This window comes from Dromiciops gliroides, chromosome 2, assembly GCF_019393635.1.
Source record: "Dromiciops gliroides isolate mDroGli1 chromosome 2, mDroGli1.pri, whole genome shotgun sequence".
NCBI lineage: Eukaryota > Metazoa > Chordata > Mammalia > Microbiotheria > Microbiotheriidae > Dromiciops > Dromiciops gliroides.
In genome coordinates, this window is record NC_057862.1 from 391,254,621 (window position 1) to 391,271,218 (window position 16,598).

Consider the following 16,598-nt stretch of genomic DNA (forward strand, 5'->3'; position numbering starts at 1 on the left):
CCCCATGGTATGGTTTTACATATATATAAAAATGTGTCAAATGGTGGCCTTCTCTAGTGGAGGTAGGGAAAGGAAGGAGGAAGACGGTTTGGAACTTAAAATATAATCAAAAAGTTAATTTAATTAAACTTTTTTAAATTAAAAAAAATCTCTGGGTCTCGATTTTCTCTCCTCACCATGGATTCTCAGAGGCCAGGAGGTTCAGTCACTCTCTGAGGTGGTAGAAGTTGGGAACTAAAGTTATTAAACCAGAGACCCTTAAAGGTTTCTGTAGTTTCTCCCTTCTAGGTGACATAAAATGACATAGGTCTGGAAGAGAAACTTTCGTAATCCACCTGTAAGACTTTAGAGAATGGGTCAGACCAGGTAGCTCACCTCCCTGGTTCACAGAGGTCAACCATTTCCTTATCTGTCAAATGAGAGTCCTTTTCAGCTCTAAGGCAAGTTCTCTTACTCTGAACCAAAGTTAGGTTCTCCTGTTTTCTCAATTCTTTTATTTACAAGGCAGCTTGGGTCCCTGTTAAAAGGCAAGAAGCCCCAAGTGTCCACGTGAATGGGAAGGGTCAGGGCTGATAATGGACCATGTATTCATAGGGCCTAGGGGCAGCTAGGTGGCGCAGTGGATAGAGCACTGGCCTGGATTCAGGAGGACCTGAGTTCAAATCCGACCTCAGACACTTAACACTTACTAGCTGTGTGACCCTGGGCAAGTCACTTAACCCCAATTGCCTCACACACACACAGCATAGGGCCTGAGACGAGGGAGATGAGGAGCGGGAAATTCCATTGGAGAAATGTGAAGTGATGGTGGCTGTGACACAGGAGGCAGTCCGACATAGGGCAGGCTGTTTGTGATGAGAAAAGGTCCACAGGACGGAGAGTAAAGGGGAGAAGTCAGAGAAGGAACTGCTTGAAGTCCCTGAACCAACCCTACACGTTGGGAGAGGGCCTCGAGAGAAAGCTGAACCTGTGCGAGCTTCTGTCCGTGCAGGTGTCATGCGGGGGAGCGCCGAAAGGTAGGTCACGTGCCCGTGGGCGGGAACCTACTCGCGAGGAGAGTGCGGGAGGGGGCGCCCGTACACACCTGCCGCAGGTGAGGCTGAGCGGCGGGGAAGGGGAGGAGTCGCCGCGCGCAGGTGAGCGCTCAGCACAGCTCCGTGGGGAGCCGGAGGGCCGTGTCGCGGAAGGGAAGGGAAGAATAGCACTGGCTTTGTTTCTCTTTGTTTATTTTTGCAACTAGAGGAGCGCGGAGGGGGTGGGGTGTGTGTCTCTTACAGCCACCGCGGTCCTGGACAAGGGGCAGCTGCAGGTTCAGCCTTCCCGGCTCCGGCAGCTCCAACCCTCTCTCCTGAGAACATTCCAGGCAGCGCTGACTGCGGCGCCGGCAGCGGCGCTGGGTCCGTTCGTTATTTGAATAGGACAAAGGAACCGCCTTGGTCTGATTGGACGGACAGACGACTCTGGGGCGGGCAGCCCCTGTCACTCCGACCGCGATGGGGACTCTGGTTGGCCTGGGGAGCGAGGGGCGGGGCGCTGGCGTTCGGATAAATAGCGGGGGCTGGGGCCGGCGAAGGCTCATTGCTTTGCGCGGTCGGGTTCGGACAGGGCGCGCGGTGGGGATGGTGGCAGCGCCTCTCCGAGCGATGTCGACCAGCTGAACGGAGACTACCCTTTCCTTTTCCTTCTTCCACATCGCAGCAGCGGGCTGTGGAAGCAGCTATCCCCCACCCTTTGCCCACAGCCTCCCACCCCTTCCCGAGTCCCCCATCTCTATCTTTTCCACCTCGATCTCCCCACCAAGTCTCCCCGGTGCCCGCGCCGCGCGGTGCTGTGCGTGTCTATGCGCCCGGCGGTGGCAGGAGGCGGTGCCGGCTGGTGGTGCTGAGTCCCTCCGGAGGAGTATGGAGTGCGCCCTGGACGCTCAGAGCCTCATCACCATCTCTCTGCGGAAGATCCACAGCTCGCGGACCCAGCGCGGTGGCATTAAGCTGCACAAGAACCTCTTGGTCTCCTACGTGCTCCGCAACGCGCGGCAGCTCTACCTGAGCGAGCGCTACGCCGAACTCTACCGTCGGCAGCAGCACCCATACTCGGGCGGCGGCGGCATGATGATGAGCTCCTCGGGTGAAATGGCCGAGTTCAGCCCTCTCCAACTTCCCGGAGACCCGGAGGAACGGGATCCGGGGGCCCGGCAGCAACTGCACCAGCTTCATCAGCTCCACCTCCACCACCAGCAGCAGCTGCAACAGCACCGGAGCTGCGCCGCCGGGGCGCCCGCGGGAGGAGCTAGCGGAGGCGGGGGCGCTGGGGAGCTGTTGGAGCCCGTGTGCGCTGCGCTCTTGCCGGGCGCGCACCACCGGGAGGAGACCTTGGCGCTCCAGCCTAGCCCTTCCCCACAGCAACAGCCGCCGCCGCCTCCAGCCTTGTGTGCCCGGGACCCTTCCTCCTCTCCTTCCTCTTCCTCTTCCGTCGCTGCTTCTTCTGCTGCTGCTTCCTCCTCCACTGCCTCCCCCGGCTTCTACCGGAGCGGTGGTTGCTGCGCCCCGGGCGGCGTATACCCGCTCACCTCGGACTTCGGTGGCAGCCCGCTCCCGGTTGCTGGGGGAAGTCTACACTGTAGCAGCCAGACCACCGTCCTGGACCTAGACACTCACGTGGTGACTACAGTGGAGAACGGCTACTTGCACCAAGACTGCTGCGTTTCGGCGCAGTGCCCCTGCTGCTGCGGCGGCGGGCAGGGCGCCCCGGGACTGGGCCCCGCTGTGCCGGCCCTGACCGCGCTGCCAGGCACCAAGCGCAAGTACTACCCTGGACAGGAGGAAGAGGAGGAGGGAGGGGAACTGGGGGGAGACCCCCCCGGGGGCGGGCCCCCCTTTACCCCTTGCAAGCGTGCCCGCTTTGAGGACTTTTGCCCAGAGTCGTCCCCGGACGCTTCCAACATATCAAACTTGATCTCGATTTTCGGCTCGGGATTCACTGGGCTAGTGAGCCGGCAGCCGGACTCGGAGCAGTCTCTGAACGGGCAGTTGTGCAGCAAGCAGGCTCTGGCCAGTCTGGGAGCCTGGACTCGGGCCATCGTGGCCTTCTAGGGACCAGGGGAGCTTGGGATAGAGAGTGCCCGGCCACAGTTAGGGGTGCGGGAACAGTGGGAGACAAAAGACATGGGGAAATGGGGGAAGAGGGGAGGGGGTGCCTGGGGAGTTATAGGGTGTTCTGTGGGGGAGGAGGGGAGACAGCTAATGTTTTATAAATTGTAAAATAAAAAATGTAAGATCTTGGACTTTATTTTTGCAGAGATAAAAAGCGCCTATTTAAATATTCTTTGTGTTTATCTTTCTCTTTTTAATTGTATCGATTGCAATGGTGAACGGTGGAGGAGGCAGCCACGTGAGGCGAGGGCTGCTTGCTACAAGAGGAAATTTGGGGGGAAAGACGGGTTACCAACCCTGCTTAGAGGCCAAAAACTCTTCCTAGGCTCTGGTGTTGACCCAGGTTAAGGAGAGTGCCCTGGCTTACCCTTAGGGGCACTCAGGTTAAGGGGGAAACAGGAGGGAAGATTTATCATATCCCTGGAAGGATTAGTGTCTGATGAATTCCACATCAAAGCTGTCAGTTCTTTAAACTGAATCCAAGAATCAGCTGGGAGGGAACTGTACTGGAAGGGTAAGAGGTGGATCTAAATTTTTTTCCCTCTTGAAAAATTTTGGGCCAAAAAGGAAAAATTAGAGAAAGAGGAATAGCGTGAGGAAGGCTTCCATTTAGCCTGTGCTTCCATTCCTGGCCAGCCTCTGACTCTAGTTGGATCTCTAGCATTTTCAAAGGGAAGGCAGAAATAAAAACATTTCCACTTTTTAATGCTATCTTTTGAACACCCTCCCTACTCTTCTTTCTATGTACACCTTTCTTCTTTCCTTCCTTCCTCCACAACTGTAATTCTGGGGAGAACAAGCAGAGGGGCTTCACTCTTCTCTGACCTTAGCTCTTTCCCAGAAATCTTTGGACCCTCCCATGAGCTGGACACTATGTTTGTGGGGGGACCAATGGAGGGCATGCAAACGAAACTACATTTCCCATCATGCACAACGCTAAGGCCCTTTCTTTGGACTTAATTTTCATTCAAGAAGGGAAGGGAGGAGATTTATACCTTCACCTTGATCTGTAGCCCACCCGCCTTCCCCCCAACCCTCCGTGGGGAAGCCAGGAAAAGTAGTCGACTTAGAACTTTTTTTTTCTTTTAACCAAGTCTCTGGTCAAGTGCGGTGTGTGTGTGTTTATTAAAGTTTAAGTGTTCTGGTTTCAGCCTTCAATCGGATTTCATCAAACCAGCATCCTTTGGTCTTGTGAGGAATACTGTCCTGTAGTCTTCAGATATGTATCAATATTTTTTTTTTTAGTTTAAAGACCTTTTGTTGTAAAAAGGTGGGTTTTTGGGCAGCCTGTCTTACAGGCCACACTCAACATTGTGTGTCCTCACCCAAAAGTTGCTAGTTTGACACCACATCCCCTTCACTGCCCTCTTTGTTTGTATCCTTGTATTTTGTGCATATGAAATTGTATATCACCGGGTAAAACTGTTCAGATTATTTGTTTAAATTTATAATCTTAATAAAAAGTCAATTATATGATGGCTGTGCTTTTCTTCTTCAGAGACACTTTGGGGAAAGGAAAGACAGGGTTGAGGTAGAAGTCCTGGGAAAGACCACCCAAGCCTTCTGACCTCAGAGCGTCTGAGAGCTAACCCCATGTCCATGGAAGGCTTGGAATTGGCCATAGAGGGTGCAGGAATGACTCCAATAAGGACATTAGTCCTGCTTCCCCTCTTCCCTCTCCACCCCCACCCCAGTTTATAACATTGGAATGTCAGAGGAGAAAGAGACCTTAGCATCTAGTTCAACCTTCTCATTTACAGATCCCCATCCATCTCTGAGAGATGAAGTTTTCTACAGCCAGCACTCCTCACCTGAGCCCCTCCCTCCTCTCCTGGGGAAGGAGGTCTCCAAAGTTTCCATCCCCTAGAATAAAAAAGCCCAGACTTATGTCTGCAGCAACCCAAATAGAGAACCACACCTGACCTCTTCCTCAAACTTCAATCGTAAGAAACATCATATAAGATGGAGTTGATTGAAGGTCTTGTATGATGAAGACTGTTTACTGATCCTGGCTTTGAGGCAGCCTGGTCTGTCTTGGGGGGGGGGGGATGTAGAATATCATCTAAAAAATGAATCCCACCCAAAGGTCATAACAAGATCATCTCTCTAGATGTGATTCCTATTGTCCCTTTTTAAAAAATGGATCTATGTGAGAACAAGAGGAGAGGCAGGGGTGGTTTTGTCTCCAAAGTGGCAGGAGACTAGGTTCTCCCAAAGCTTCTCTGTCAATTGATGCATCTTCACCTCCTTGACAGTAACTCGGGCAAGTTTTCTAAGTTTAGTTATCACTTCTCTGTGCCACTTGGTGGTGTACTGATATACATATATATGTATGTATATATATGTATATACACATACATACACATAGACACATACGATTTCTCCTCTCTTTCTCTTCCCCATAACCTCCCCCCCCCCCCCCGCAATGAATGAAGGCACTAAAAGCACTCTCTTCCTTTCACCACTTATGATATAGCCTTAGAATGGAAGAGCGTTTAAATACCAAGCTCCTAAGTCTCACGGCTAGAACCAAATGAATATATATCTGAAGCCCTTTGCCGCTGCCTGGGTTGGGGTTCTTTCTCTGTGTTTCCAAGGTGGGGAAAGACGGGTGGAGGAGGGGGGGGGGTGTTGAAGAGAACCGCAAGCAGCTTTCTCCCCGTCACTCACGGTCTCTCTCGTGTGCCTCTCCTCCCTGATCAGCTCGAAATCTCTCCCCGCTTGTCTCTCACCTTCACCCCCAACCCTAAAGTGTGCCCTCCCAGCCCTTCCCCTGCAGCAGCCCAGATCTAGATCTCAACACAGGAGCGCGCTGCTTCTGCAGCAGGGGCTCCCTGCCTTCCTCCGTCCTCCCCTGGGCGAAGTTGCCACCCGTCCTCCCCAGGGTACCGAGTCCGTGGGGGGCAACGGGGACCTGGGTGCTTGGGGAGGAATGGGGGCGGGGGGGAAGGGGATGATTTTTACCCTATAACCATAACTTTCTCTCTGTTCCCTTGGAGGGGGTGGGGGGAAAGGGAATCTGATACCTTCCCCACCCCGACCACCACCTTTTTTTTTTCCAAATCCGTGGAAATATATATAGTGAGATATATATTTTATTAAGCTCAACCTAACCCAGATAGGGACCGTGCGGAGAAGGCGAAGCCAGTTGCCAGAGCTCCCCCTAGTGCCCATTTAGGGGAAGTGGAGCGAGTGTTCGTTTTGAGAACGGGGGATGATTGGAAATGGGGGTCCGGGGCTTGCAAAGAGCTTCCTTGCCACCGCCTTTCGGGAGGCGAAGTTGATCTGACAATCTATCCGCAGCCCTGAACCTCAGGCAGGGGAGGAGAAAGGGACCTCCCTGCTGGAGAACGACTCTCTTTTCCGGAGAGGGGGCAAACAACCCGATGGGGGAAATGGGAAGAGGAACAGATGTTTCTCCTCTGCGGACAGAGCAAGCCCTAATTATGATTCGCGCCTCTTTGTTGGGAGATCCAGGCCGCCGAGATGTGGGCAGAGGATATGAATAGCCAGAGAAATGGGAAAAGGAGAGGGGCAGAGGGGCCAAGAGTAAAACAGCAATACACCCTGAACACCTCCCCCCTCCAAAAAAAAATTTCCTCCCAGCTTCTTTCAACTCACATCCTCCCTGAATTCCCTCTTCTTCCTAATCAGGGCTTTGGGTTTACAGGTTGGGGATAGGGAAGCCTTCTGCTCCACATCTAATCCCAATCTCACCCCTCTACATCCTACACACCACTACCACCCCTTAGCCTGTGGGGTCATAGAATTTAGAACTGAAAAAGAGTTTATAGTGAAGGGCTTCTTAACCTGGACTCAGGGCTTGCTGGAGAGATTTCAGGAATCCGAGGACTTGGATGTAAAAAATTACATCTTTATTTTCACTAATCTCTAACTGAAATTTTTCATTTCCTTCCATTACTAATTTAAAAAACAACAACGACATTCTGAGAAGGGCTCCCTAGGCTTCCCAAGACTGGCAAAGTGGTCCATTATGGAAGAAAGACTTAAGAAGCCCAGATCCGGTCAAACCCACCCCATTATTTTACTAATAAGGAGACAAAGAGATTAAGTGACTTGCCCAAGATCACATATGGGGTAAGTGATCCCGAGCAGGAATTTGAATCTAGTTTCTCTCTTGTGCTCCAGGGGAGTCTTTCCACTACAGTTGACTGTGTCTGTCACCCTAATAGGAGATTCCTTCCATCCCAACTTGGGAATCTCAGGTCTTTGTCTTAGCTGTCTTTGTCCTTTGTCTAACACAACAGTTCTCAAAGTATAATCCAAAAACCCCTGGAAAACCCAAAAACCTTTTCAGGAGGTCTATGAAGTTAAAATTATTTTCATAATAATAACTAAAACATTTTAATTTGTAACATGGTAAATATCAACAGATATAATCTGTTGATATAAGAGCTCTTTTGGGGTGTCCACAATAATTTTTAAGACCAAAAAGTTTGATAACCACTGGTCTAACAGAAAGCAAGAGAGGCAAAGAAGTTTGGGGTAGCAGGAGGGAGAGGCATAGGTGACAAGTGGACCATCTCTGAAGGAAACTATTCTGCTTCCCTAACTGCTGTCTGCTCATTGACCATAATACAGTTTTCCGACTATATATAACACTGTTCCACAGCACTCTTTACCCAAAGGAAGCGAAAGCTCCTGCCCTCAGGATGCAGATATTAGACTATCGTTATTATGATTATTAAAAAACCTTAAAAATTCATGATGAATAGCATAAAGGTCAGTTACCCAATCAAGATATTTGCTCTCCGGGAGGTGACTTTTTTTTTTTAGGGCAATAAGGGTTAAGTGACTTGCCCAGGGTCACACAGCTAGTGAGTGTTAAGTGTCTGAGGCTGGATTTGAAGTCAGGTCCTCCTGAATCCAGTCAGTACTTTATCCACTGCACCACCTAGCTGCCCAGAAGTCGACTTCTTTTTAAAAATATTTTATCTTTTTCTTGAGGGCAGAGATATTTTTTTTTATCATTGCACATAGTAGACCCTTATTAAATGCTTGTTTAATAGCATTGAACTATCTAATAACCTTTTTTTTTTTTTGGTGAGGCAATTGGTGTTAAGTGACTTGCCCAGGGTCACACAGCTAGTGTTAAATGTCTGAGGCTGGATTTGAACTCAGGTCTTCCTGACTCCAGGGCCTGTGCTCTATCCAATGCACCACCTAACTGCCCCATATATTTTATCTTTTTCAAGTACAGGTACTGTCTGTCCTTGAAATGCATTGTCCCCTAAGCCTCCCAAGACAAGGGTGATTACCTATGGATCCAAAGTAGGCTTCTGAGAAGAGGTGAAGCAAGAGCAGAGATTTGAAAAGAGAATGATGGTGCTTCTACCATAGTGAGTAAGCTGTTCTGACTAGAGTCAAAGAAACAAAGGGTGGAAAAGAGAGGGGCTTGGCCTCATTGGAGAAGGCAGAAAAACATGGAAAGAAGCCCAGAGAGAGAAAGGGGCATCAGGTGGAAGTCTTGAAATAAACAAGGGTTATTGGGGTGGAGGGTAATGGGGAACTAAGGGAAGGAGACTAGAGGAAAGATAATAGAAAAGGAAAGAAAGCCATCTGGCCTTGAGAACTGATAGAAAGAGAGTGTCTGGGGGATGCTGGTCTGCCCAGCAGTTCTGGGAGTTAGAGAGCACTGCCCCTACTGGATTTTTCTGTTAGCCCAAATCAGAAACTGGATGTTTTTTCTAACCCACAGAAGCAGAAAAGGCTTTGTAGCTGGTAGACAAGGCCCATCTCCTAAAATGCATTTTTGCTGGTCTTCTAAGGGGTTCTCTTTCCAGCACAATGCCTGGCACATAGTCAGTGCTTAATAAATGCTTGTGGACCTATTTAGGAGACTCTAAAAGGCCTCTAGAGTCTTATGGGGGGGGGGTGGAGACAGACTGGAGGGAACTGGTAGAAGGGAAGTGGGAGAGACGAAGAGAACACAAGTGGCCTAAAAGTACTGCCTTCCCCAGAGAGCCCTTGACTGTTCCATCTTCCCAGGTCATCTAGAGGTAAGGCTCTCCTAGTACCCTGGGACCATGCCTGTCTTGCTGCCCTTGACATGTCTTGCTCAGTCCTGGCTGAGAGCTTTGCTCCAGGCAACCAGCCTGCTGCGGTGGAAAGAGCCAAGACCCTCAGGGAGCTGCCTCTAGCCTCAAGAGAAACCCTGGGCTGGGGAGGGCTTGGGCCTAGAGAAAGGAACAGCCAGAGGGACTTCGTGTCAGATGTTTCTCCATGCATGTATAGGCACCTTAGTGTTATAAACCAGTGTGTTTCTTTCACTGTAGTGATTGTCTGAATATTTATTTCTGTCCTTGTCAGTGCTGGTTGAAAGAGAAACGTGTGCTAGAACATGTATGTGTGCTTCTTGTATAGCAGTAGTTGTATATATGTCTGCAGCATACAGAAACACTTCAATGAACCAGAAACCCTAATAAATAGTAAGTTCTTTGTCAGTACAGGCAGCATGTCTTATTTTGTTTCTCCCCTATCACTAAACACAGGACTTAAAACATTATTTGCTAAATAAAAGGATAGATGGATGAATGGATGGATGGATGGATGGATGGATGGATGGATGGATGGATGGATGGATGGATGGATGGATGGATGGACGAATGAATGGGAATTTTCCCCTGCCCTCTTACTTTATCCAAAACAAACAAAAAAGACACATGACAAGTAGAGTGGTATACATAGGTTTATTTTTTAAAGCATCATGCCAAATGCATCCTGTGACTAGTACTCATTTAGCCCAGTCTCCTACACTTTCTCCAGCTATATAAATTGATCAATAAGTATTAAGCACCCACTATGTGTCATGCTCTCTGCTAGGCACTGGATGTACCAATACAAAAATGAAGGAGGCCCCTCCTGAGGACAGGAAGGAGCTCATGTTCTACTGGGGAGGACAACACACATATACGGGTATATGCTAAATAAATCTATAAATCAAGATCATTTGGAGAAGGCACTAGCAGCTGGAAGGATAAGGAAAGGCTTCATATAGAAGGTATTGTTTGAGCTTAGCTTTAAAGGAAATTAGAGATTCTAAGAGATAAGTGAGGAAGAAGTGTATTCCAGGCACAGGGGATAGCCAGTGCAAAGGTAGACATGAGAGATGGAGTGCCATGTGTAAGGAACAGTAAGTTCAGATTGTTTGAACAGTAGAGATTGTGAAGAGGAGTAATGTGTCAAAGGAATTAAAAAAGAAGTCAGTTAGAGCCAGATTATTATGAAGGACCTTAAATACCAAAATGAGGAGTTTGGTTTTGAACCTAAAGGTAATAATAGGGAGCCACCAGAGTTTATTGAATAGTGGAGTGACACCATCAGACTTATGCTTTAGAAAAATCACTGACGGGGGCAGCTAGGTGGCACAGTGGATAAAGCACTGGCCCTGGATTCAGGAAGACCTGAGTTCAAATCCGACCTCAGACAGTTAACACTAGCTGTGTGACCCTGGGAAAGTCACTTAACCCTCATTGCCCCACTAAAATAAAATAAAATTTAAAAAAAGAAAAATCACTGACAGCTGTAAGCAGGAAAGATTAGTGAAGAACCTAAGGGAAACACCAATAGGCCCGCCAAGACGGGATGAGGGGCTAGAGTGGTTAGAGGAGAAACAATTTATCATATCCCTCTAAGAAAAGAGAAGACATATGCAAGAGATGTAGATGTAGAATCAAGACTTTACAACAACTGGATATGGAGAATGAGGAGTTGAGAATAACTTCCAGGTATGACTTAAAAGGATGGTGTTCGAAAGTTCAGAAGAGGGTGAGTTTGGGGTAAATGATGAATATTGTTTTAGACATGTTGATCTTGAGACGCCTGTGGAATATCCAGTCCAAAACATTTAACAGGCTCTTGGTGATAAGGAACTACAGCTCAGGAGACAGACTAGGGCTGAATATAGAGATGTGGGAGTCATGCTATATGTCATGAAAATTGTGAATCAGAATTAGAGAGGCAGTTTGTGCTATGGTGGAGAGCACTAGATTTAGGGTCAAAAGACCTAGTTTCAATTATGACTTCTAAAACCTGGGCAAGTCACATCAACCAATAAAAATTTATTAAGCACCTACTATGTGCAAGGCACTGGAAGCCTGTCTTGCTGTCCTCAACATGCCTTACTCAGTCCTAGCTGAGAGCTTGACTCTAGGCAACCAGCCTGCTGCAGTGGTTAAATACATTACTAAATATACACACTGTCCTCTAAGCTTCCCAAAACAAGGGTGATTGCCTATGGAACCAAAGCAGGCTTCTGAGAGGAGGTGAAGCAAGAGCAGAGATTTGAAAAGAGAATGATGGTGCTTCTACCATAGGGAATAAGCTGTTCTGACTAGAGTGAAAGAAACAAAAAGTGGAAAAGAGAGGGGCTTGGCCTCATTGGAGAAGGCAGAAAAACATGGAAAGAAGCCCAGAGAGAGAAAGGGGCATCAGGTGGAAGTCTTGAAACAAACAAGGGTTATTGTCAAGTTGGGGTAGAGGGTAATGGGGAACTAAGGAAAAGAGACTAGAGGAAAGATACTAGAAGAGGAGAGAAAGCCTTCAGAATTTATAGGGAAGACAGACAGATTGATAGACTTAAATATCTATTTTTTCTATATAGATATCTATAGATAGATGTACAAATGCAGTGCTAAATGCAGGAGATATAAAAAGAGGCAAGACAATCCGTGCCCTCAAGGAGCTCACAATCTAATGGACTTAGATCAAATTCTCCAGTACTCAATTTCATTATTTGTGTAATGAGAGTACACCAGGGATTCTCCAAGGCCCTTTCCAACTCTGAATCTTATGATCCCTCTCCCCACCAATTCACCCAGCCTAGAGGCTCTTCAAGATAATTTTTTTAATTTTCAAATTCACTAAACCATACTTGACTCTGCTAAATTTTAATGGGTTGGGAAGAGATTTTAAAGGATATATTCACAGGGAAGATATGTTTTATCAACAAGCATTTAACAACAAATGTATTTTATAAAGGTTCTCAATACTCAAAGCTGAAACAAGAGTATGGTATGGGCAAAAAGAACACTCACTGTATGACCTTAAGCAAGTCACTTCACAAATCAGAAGTCAGCAAGTAACATGAATCCAATTCTTCTCTCCAATTCTCTATTTCCTTATATGCAAAATGAAGTCGTTGAACTAAAGGATGTCTAAAATCTCTTTCAATTTGAGAAATGCCCAAGTTTTTCAGCCTCCCCCCCAATCCTGGGATTTATTAATAGATTTCTGCTTAATCCATCACACCTGGGACATACTTCCCTCCCTCCCCACTTCATCTGCACCTCTCCAAATCCTTATCTTCCTTCAAGCCTCCAAGGAAGTATCACCTTCCCTCTGTGAAGCCTTCCCTGAGCCCCACTAATTGTTGGTGCTCTTTCTCCCTTTTCAGATTCCATTTACTTACCTGTGCACAAATGTATTGTATCCCCCAGTAAAATATAAGCTCCTTAAGGGCAAGAACTGTTTTGTTTTGGTCTGTGTCCTCAGTACCCAGGAGTGTCTTGCACTTGAAAATGCCTTTTCATTTTTGTTTTGTTTTCAGGGTTTTTTTTGCAGGGCAATGAGGGTTAAGTGACTTTCCCAGGGTCACGCAGCTAGTTAAGTGTCAAGCGTCTGAGGCCGGATTTGAACTCAGGTCCTCCTGAATCCAGGGCTGGTGCTTTATCCACTATGCCACCTAGCTGCCCCCAATAAATGCCTTTTCAATTGAAGTCCTTAGAAAATTCAATTAACACTTTCCCTGCCCTAGCTGTCCCAATTGAGGTTGACTACAATATGCAAGAGGATGGATCATATGGCAGTGTTATAGTAGCTATGAGTGAAAAGTTAAGAAATATTGGAATGAGGTCCCCCCTGCCCTTATACAGGCTTCCCCTCCCCACCCTGCCCCCATATAGAGATTGCCCTCCCTCCTCAATTCTACCTCAAGTTTCCTTCAAAGCTTGGCTCTATAGGAAGCCCACTCCAATGCTTCCAACTGTCAGTACCTCCCTCTAGAAATTATCTTGCATTTATTTTATGTATGTGTATACATATATATGGGAATATATATATACACACACACATATATATGTACATATAGAACACCTAGCCTAATGCCTGGCACCCAGTAGGTGCTTAATAAATAAATGCTTGTTGATAAAGGTCTTCCCATTCACCCATATCCTTCCTGTAAACATCCCATAATTTCTCTTCCCAACTCATTAAACAGGACCAGCTGCTGCCTCTGCCTATTTCTCTGGATTCATGGCCAAAGTCTGGAACTTTGAGGTACAGTATTATGTTCTACACAGATGTCTTTCTATCTTCCCTAACAGAATGTTCCCCCCCCCCCTGCCCCTCACTCCAAGCCCTCCACTTTTTCCTGGCCACCTCTACCTAAAGAGGACTGAACGGACTTCCCTTCTCCTTCAGCAATGTCCTCTAGCAGAAGGACTGAGAAGAAGAGAGGATAAGACAGCAGTGTTTTGGGTCTAGGGTATGTTATGGGGGGTTTGCAAGGACTCTTCCTAGCTACATTTTCCCTAACAACATAGATGGGAGCAGCAGTCCCAGTCCCAGCTCAGCCTCTCTGAAACAGGCGCTTAGAAACTGGAGCCTTCATCTGCATATTCATAAGCACCTGATAAATTAATCATGATGTCAGCACATTCAGGCAGGAAAAGAAGTATGGGCACTCTGTCTCTGAGTCTCACACACACAAATACTCTCTCTCCCTCTCTCTGTCTCTCTGTCTCTCTCTGTCTCTCTCTCTCTCTCTCTCTGTTTGCCTTCCCCACCCCCAGGCTCTCCATCTCAAAATCACCCTCTCTTGCGCATCACCTTAGGATTTCCTCTGGCCTCCCAGTCAGTCCCAGGTTCAGTTTTTTCCAGAAGGCAGAAACAATTATATTGATCCTCTCTACATCTACATACATTCACTAGACTCAATCATAACATAGCCATGTATCTTCACAGGTATTATTGGTCTTGACTGTCTAAATAAGTTCCTGAAGGGCAGGGTTAGGGTTATTTTAAGGGGAATTAATCAACAAATACTTGTCTCCTATTAAACATCAGGCACTATGCTAAGCACTGGGGATTCAAGGACAAAATCCCATCCCAACCCTCCTCGTGCATTGCCCTTAATATGCCACAATGCCCTTCTTCCTCTCCCACATTTTCCAAAAATGGTTATCAGGGAAAAGTTAAAATTTAGAAATACCTCAGGGGCAGCTAGGTGGAGTAGTGGATAAAGCACTGGCCCTGAATTCAGGAGTACCTGAGTTCAAATCCGCCTCAGACACTTGACACTTACTAGCTGTGTGACCCTGGGAAAGTCACTTAACCCCCATTGCCCCGCAAAAAAAAAAAAAGAAAGAAAAAAGAAATACCTCCATCCATGCCATTCCATTTTATATATTTGTCTCCTACCTCACAGTTCCCTCCACACCCACTTTGATTCACTCAGTTGTTCAACACCAAAAACAAGAGGTTTGCATGGAGGGGAAAACTGGACCCCCAAAAGGGAAATAATTTAAGGAACAATATGGATTCATAGGGAATTATGCATGGAACCAAGATATCCGAATGCTAGCCAATAGGTCTTTCCACTAGTGCTGCATGAATGAATTATCTTTAATAAAATCTGTCCCCAACATTCTTTGTTTAAAACAAACAAAATGAAAGAAGCCTCCAAATGAAGAAGGCGGTTTAAGCCTCTTTAGACCTCAGTTTCCTGATCTAAAAAATTAAGGAGTTGTATTAAATGACCCGAGGTCCTTTTCAGCTCTAAACCTATGAGTCTATGAGATAGATCCATGACTTTCAGAGTCCTGCATCAAGTCCTCGGTAGACTATGAACGTTCAAGCCAAAGTTCCCAAGTAATAGCACAATCTAATCCCTTTGGTTCTAAGGAAAATAAGGATATTGAAATGACTGAAAAGAATACTCTACCAATCAATGGAACCCTTTTTTATAAACACATGACTTCAAAGGAGCAAGTTGGGCCAACTCAGTCTTCTCTTTCTCAGTAGCTTGTCTCTTCAGCAATGAAACAGTCCCCAAAATGGCTGAAGTATCTCCTGTGGTCCCTCAATACCACTAAGATGCAGGAGCCCAAGTGTAGGCCTCATGAATGAGAATGAAGGAAATTAAAAGTCCACAGAACTCAATAAGCCAATGGTTAGGAGACCCTAAAGGCTAGCAGGTTTTCCTGTATCCCCTGATCCTAATGGGTAGAGTTGGAATATTGTTAACAAGTATTGAAACTTGGGATGTGACTGGGGACTTTGAGCTTAAAGAGCCACTTGAGAAATTCCTCAAACACAAAGCAGACTTAAAAGGAAAACAGAAATGCTTTCTCCTTAGGTCCTATCTTCAACTAACTGCTGGACATCTTTACCTAAATGTCCCACTGGTACCTTACAATCAACCTCTAAGATCCCATCCATCTCTGAATTTATGAATCTATGTCTAAAACCAAATTCTCCATCTACACTCCTCAAAATAGCCTTCCTAACTTGAAATTCTATTAACAGCACCACCATTCTCTAGTCACTCACTTTTTTTTTCCCCAAGCAATGACTCTTGGGGGAGGACTCAGGAAATGCCAAACTTGGGACAGTTGTGAGCAGCTCAGTTTTTCATGCTAATCTCAGCAATACCACCTACTATCCTTCCCCTGCCCCCAACTCCAGCACAGATTTCATAAATATTTCCAAGTCTTCAATGGGTGGCACTCAGTCCTGAAACTATGCGCCAGGGAGATACGTAAACCGGGCATGTACTCAGGAGTTCCCTCTAAAACCTTATTCATTATTTTAATACTGGAACCAACTGTTGTGCTGATAACAACTCAATCACATCTACTAGTGGTTGTGTGGACCACCTAACTTCCTAATACTCTTAGAATAAACTTGGTTGGCTTCCAGAATTAGAACTTTCATCTCCTTATTAACTAACTTTCACGAGGCTCAAGCTGTTTCTAGCAGCCTGGGTCACTCCCTCTCTATTCCAGTGGGGATGAATGGTCAAGTTCTCTCTGTTCAACTTGCAAAGCCTAGAAAGTCAAGGGATGAAACCTAAGTGGGCCTAAACTCACAGGAACAGGGAAGGTTTGAGGAAAGAAGGTTGTACAATCTAAGTGTAGCAACTATCAAGGAAAACATTTTTATCAAGTCTCTGCAGTTTGGCTTGAGGGGTCAGAACTAATGGGGGTAGCATAATAGGAGTATGGCCTTTTCTAAGAGACCAGCTGCACTCAGTAGGTCCAGCCGGGCACTCTGAACTATTCAATGCAGACTCAAAGCTCCACTCCAGCCCTGCCAAAGGCCTAACAAGAAGAATTAAGCACTTTAGAGTGGTCCATTTCCAATAGCAGGCTCAGGATAATAACATCCTAATCCAAGCCCACCTACCTTAAAGTCCAGGCAACCATGAGG

The 16,598-nt window shown here is 46.7% G+C and overlaps 1 protein-coding gene across 1 annotated transcript; it reads left to right on the forward strand.

Annotated features, from left to right (window-relative positions):
• Positions 1–1,571: 1,571 nt before the first annotated feature.
• On the forward strand, positions 1,572–4,611 carry IER5L (immediate early response 5 like). Its single transcript, XM_043990377.1, has one exon. It carries the CDS (start codon positions 1,902–1,904, stop codon positions 3,087–3,089), a length of 1,188 nt encoding a protein of 395 aa, XP_043846312.1. The 5' UTR covers positions 1,572–1,901; the 3' UTR covers positions 3,090–4,611.
• The last annotated feature ends 11,987 nt before the right edge of the window (positions 4,612–16,598 follow it).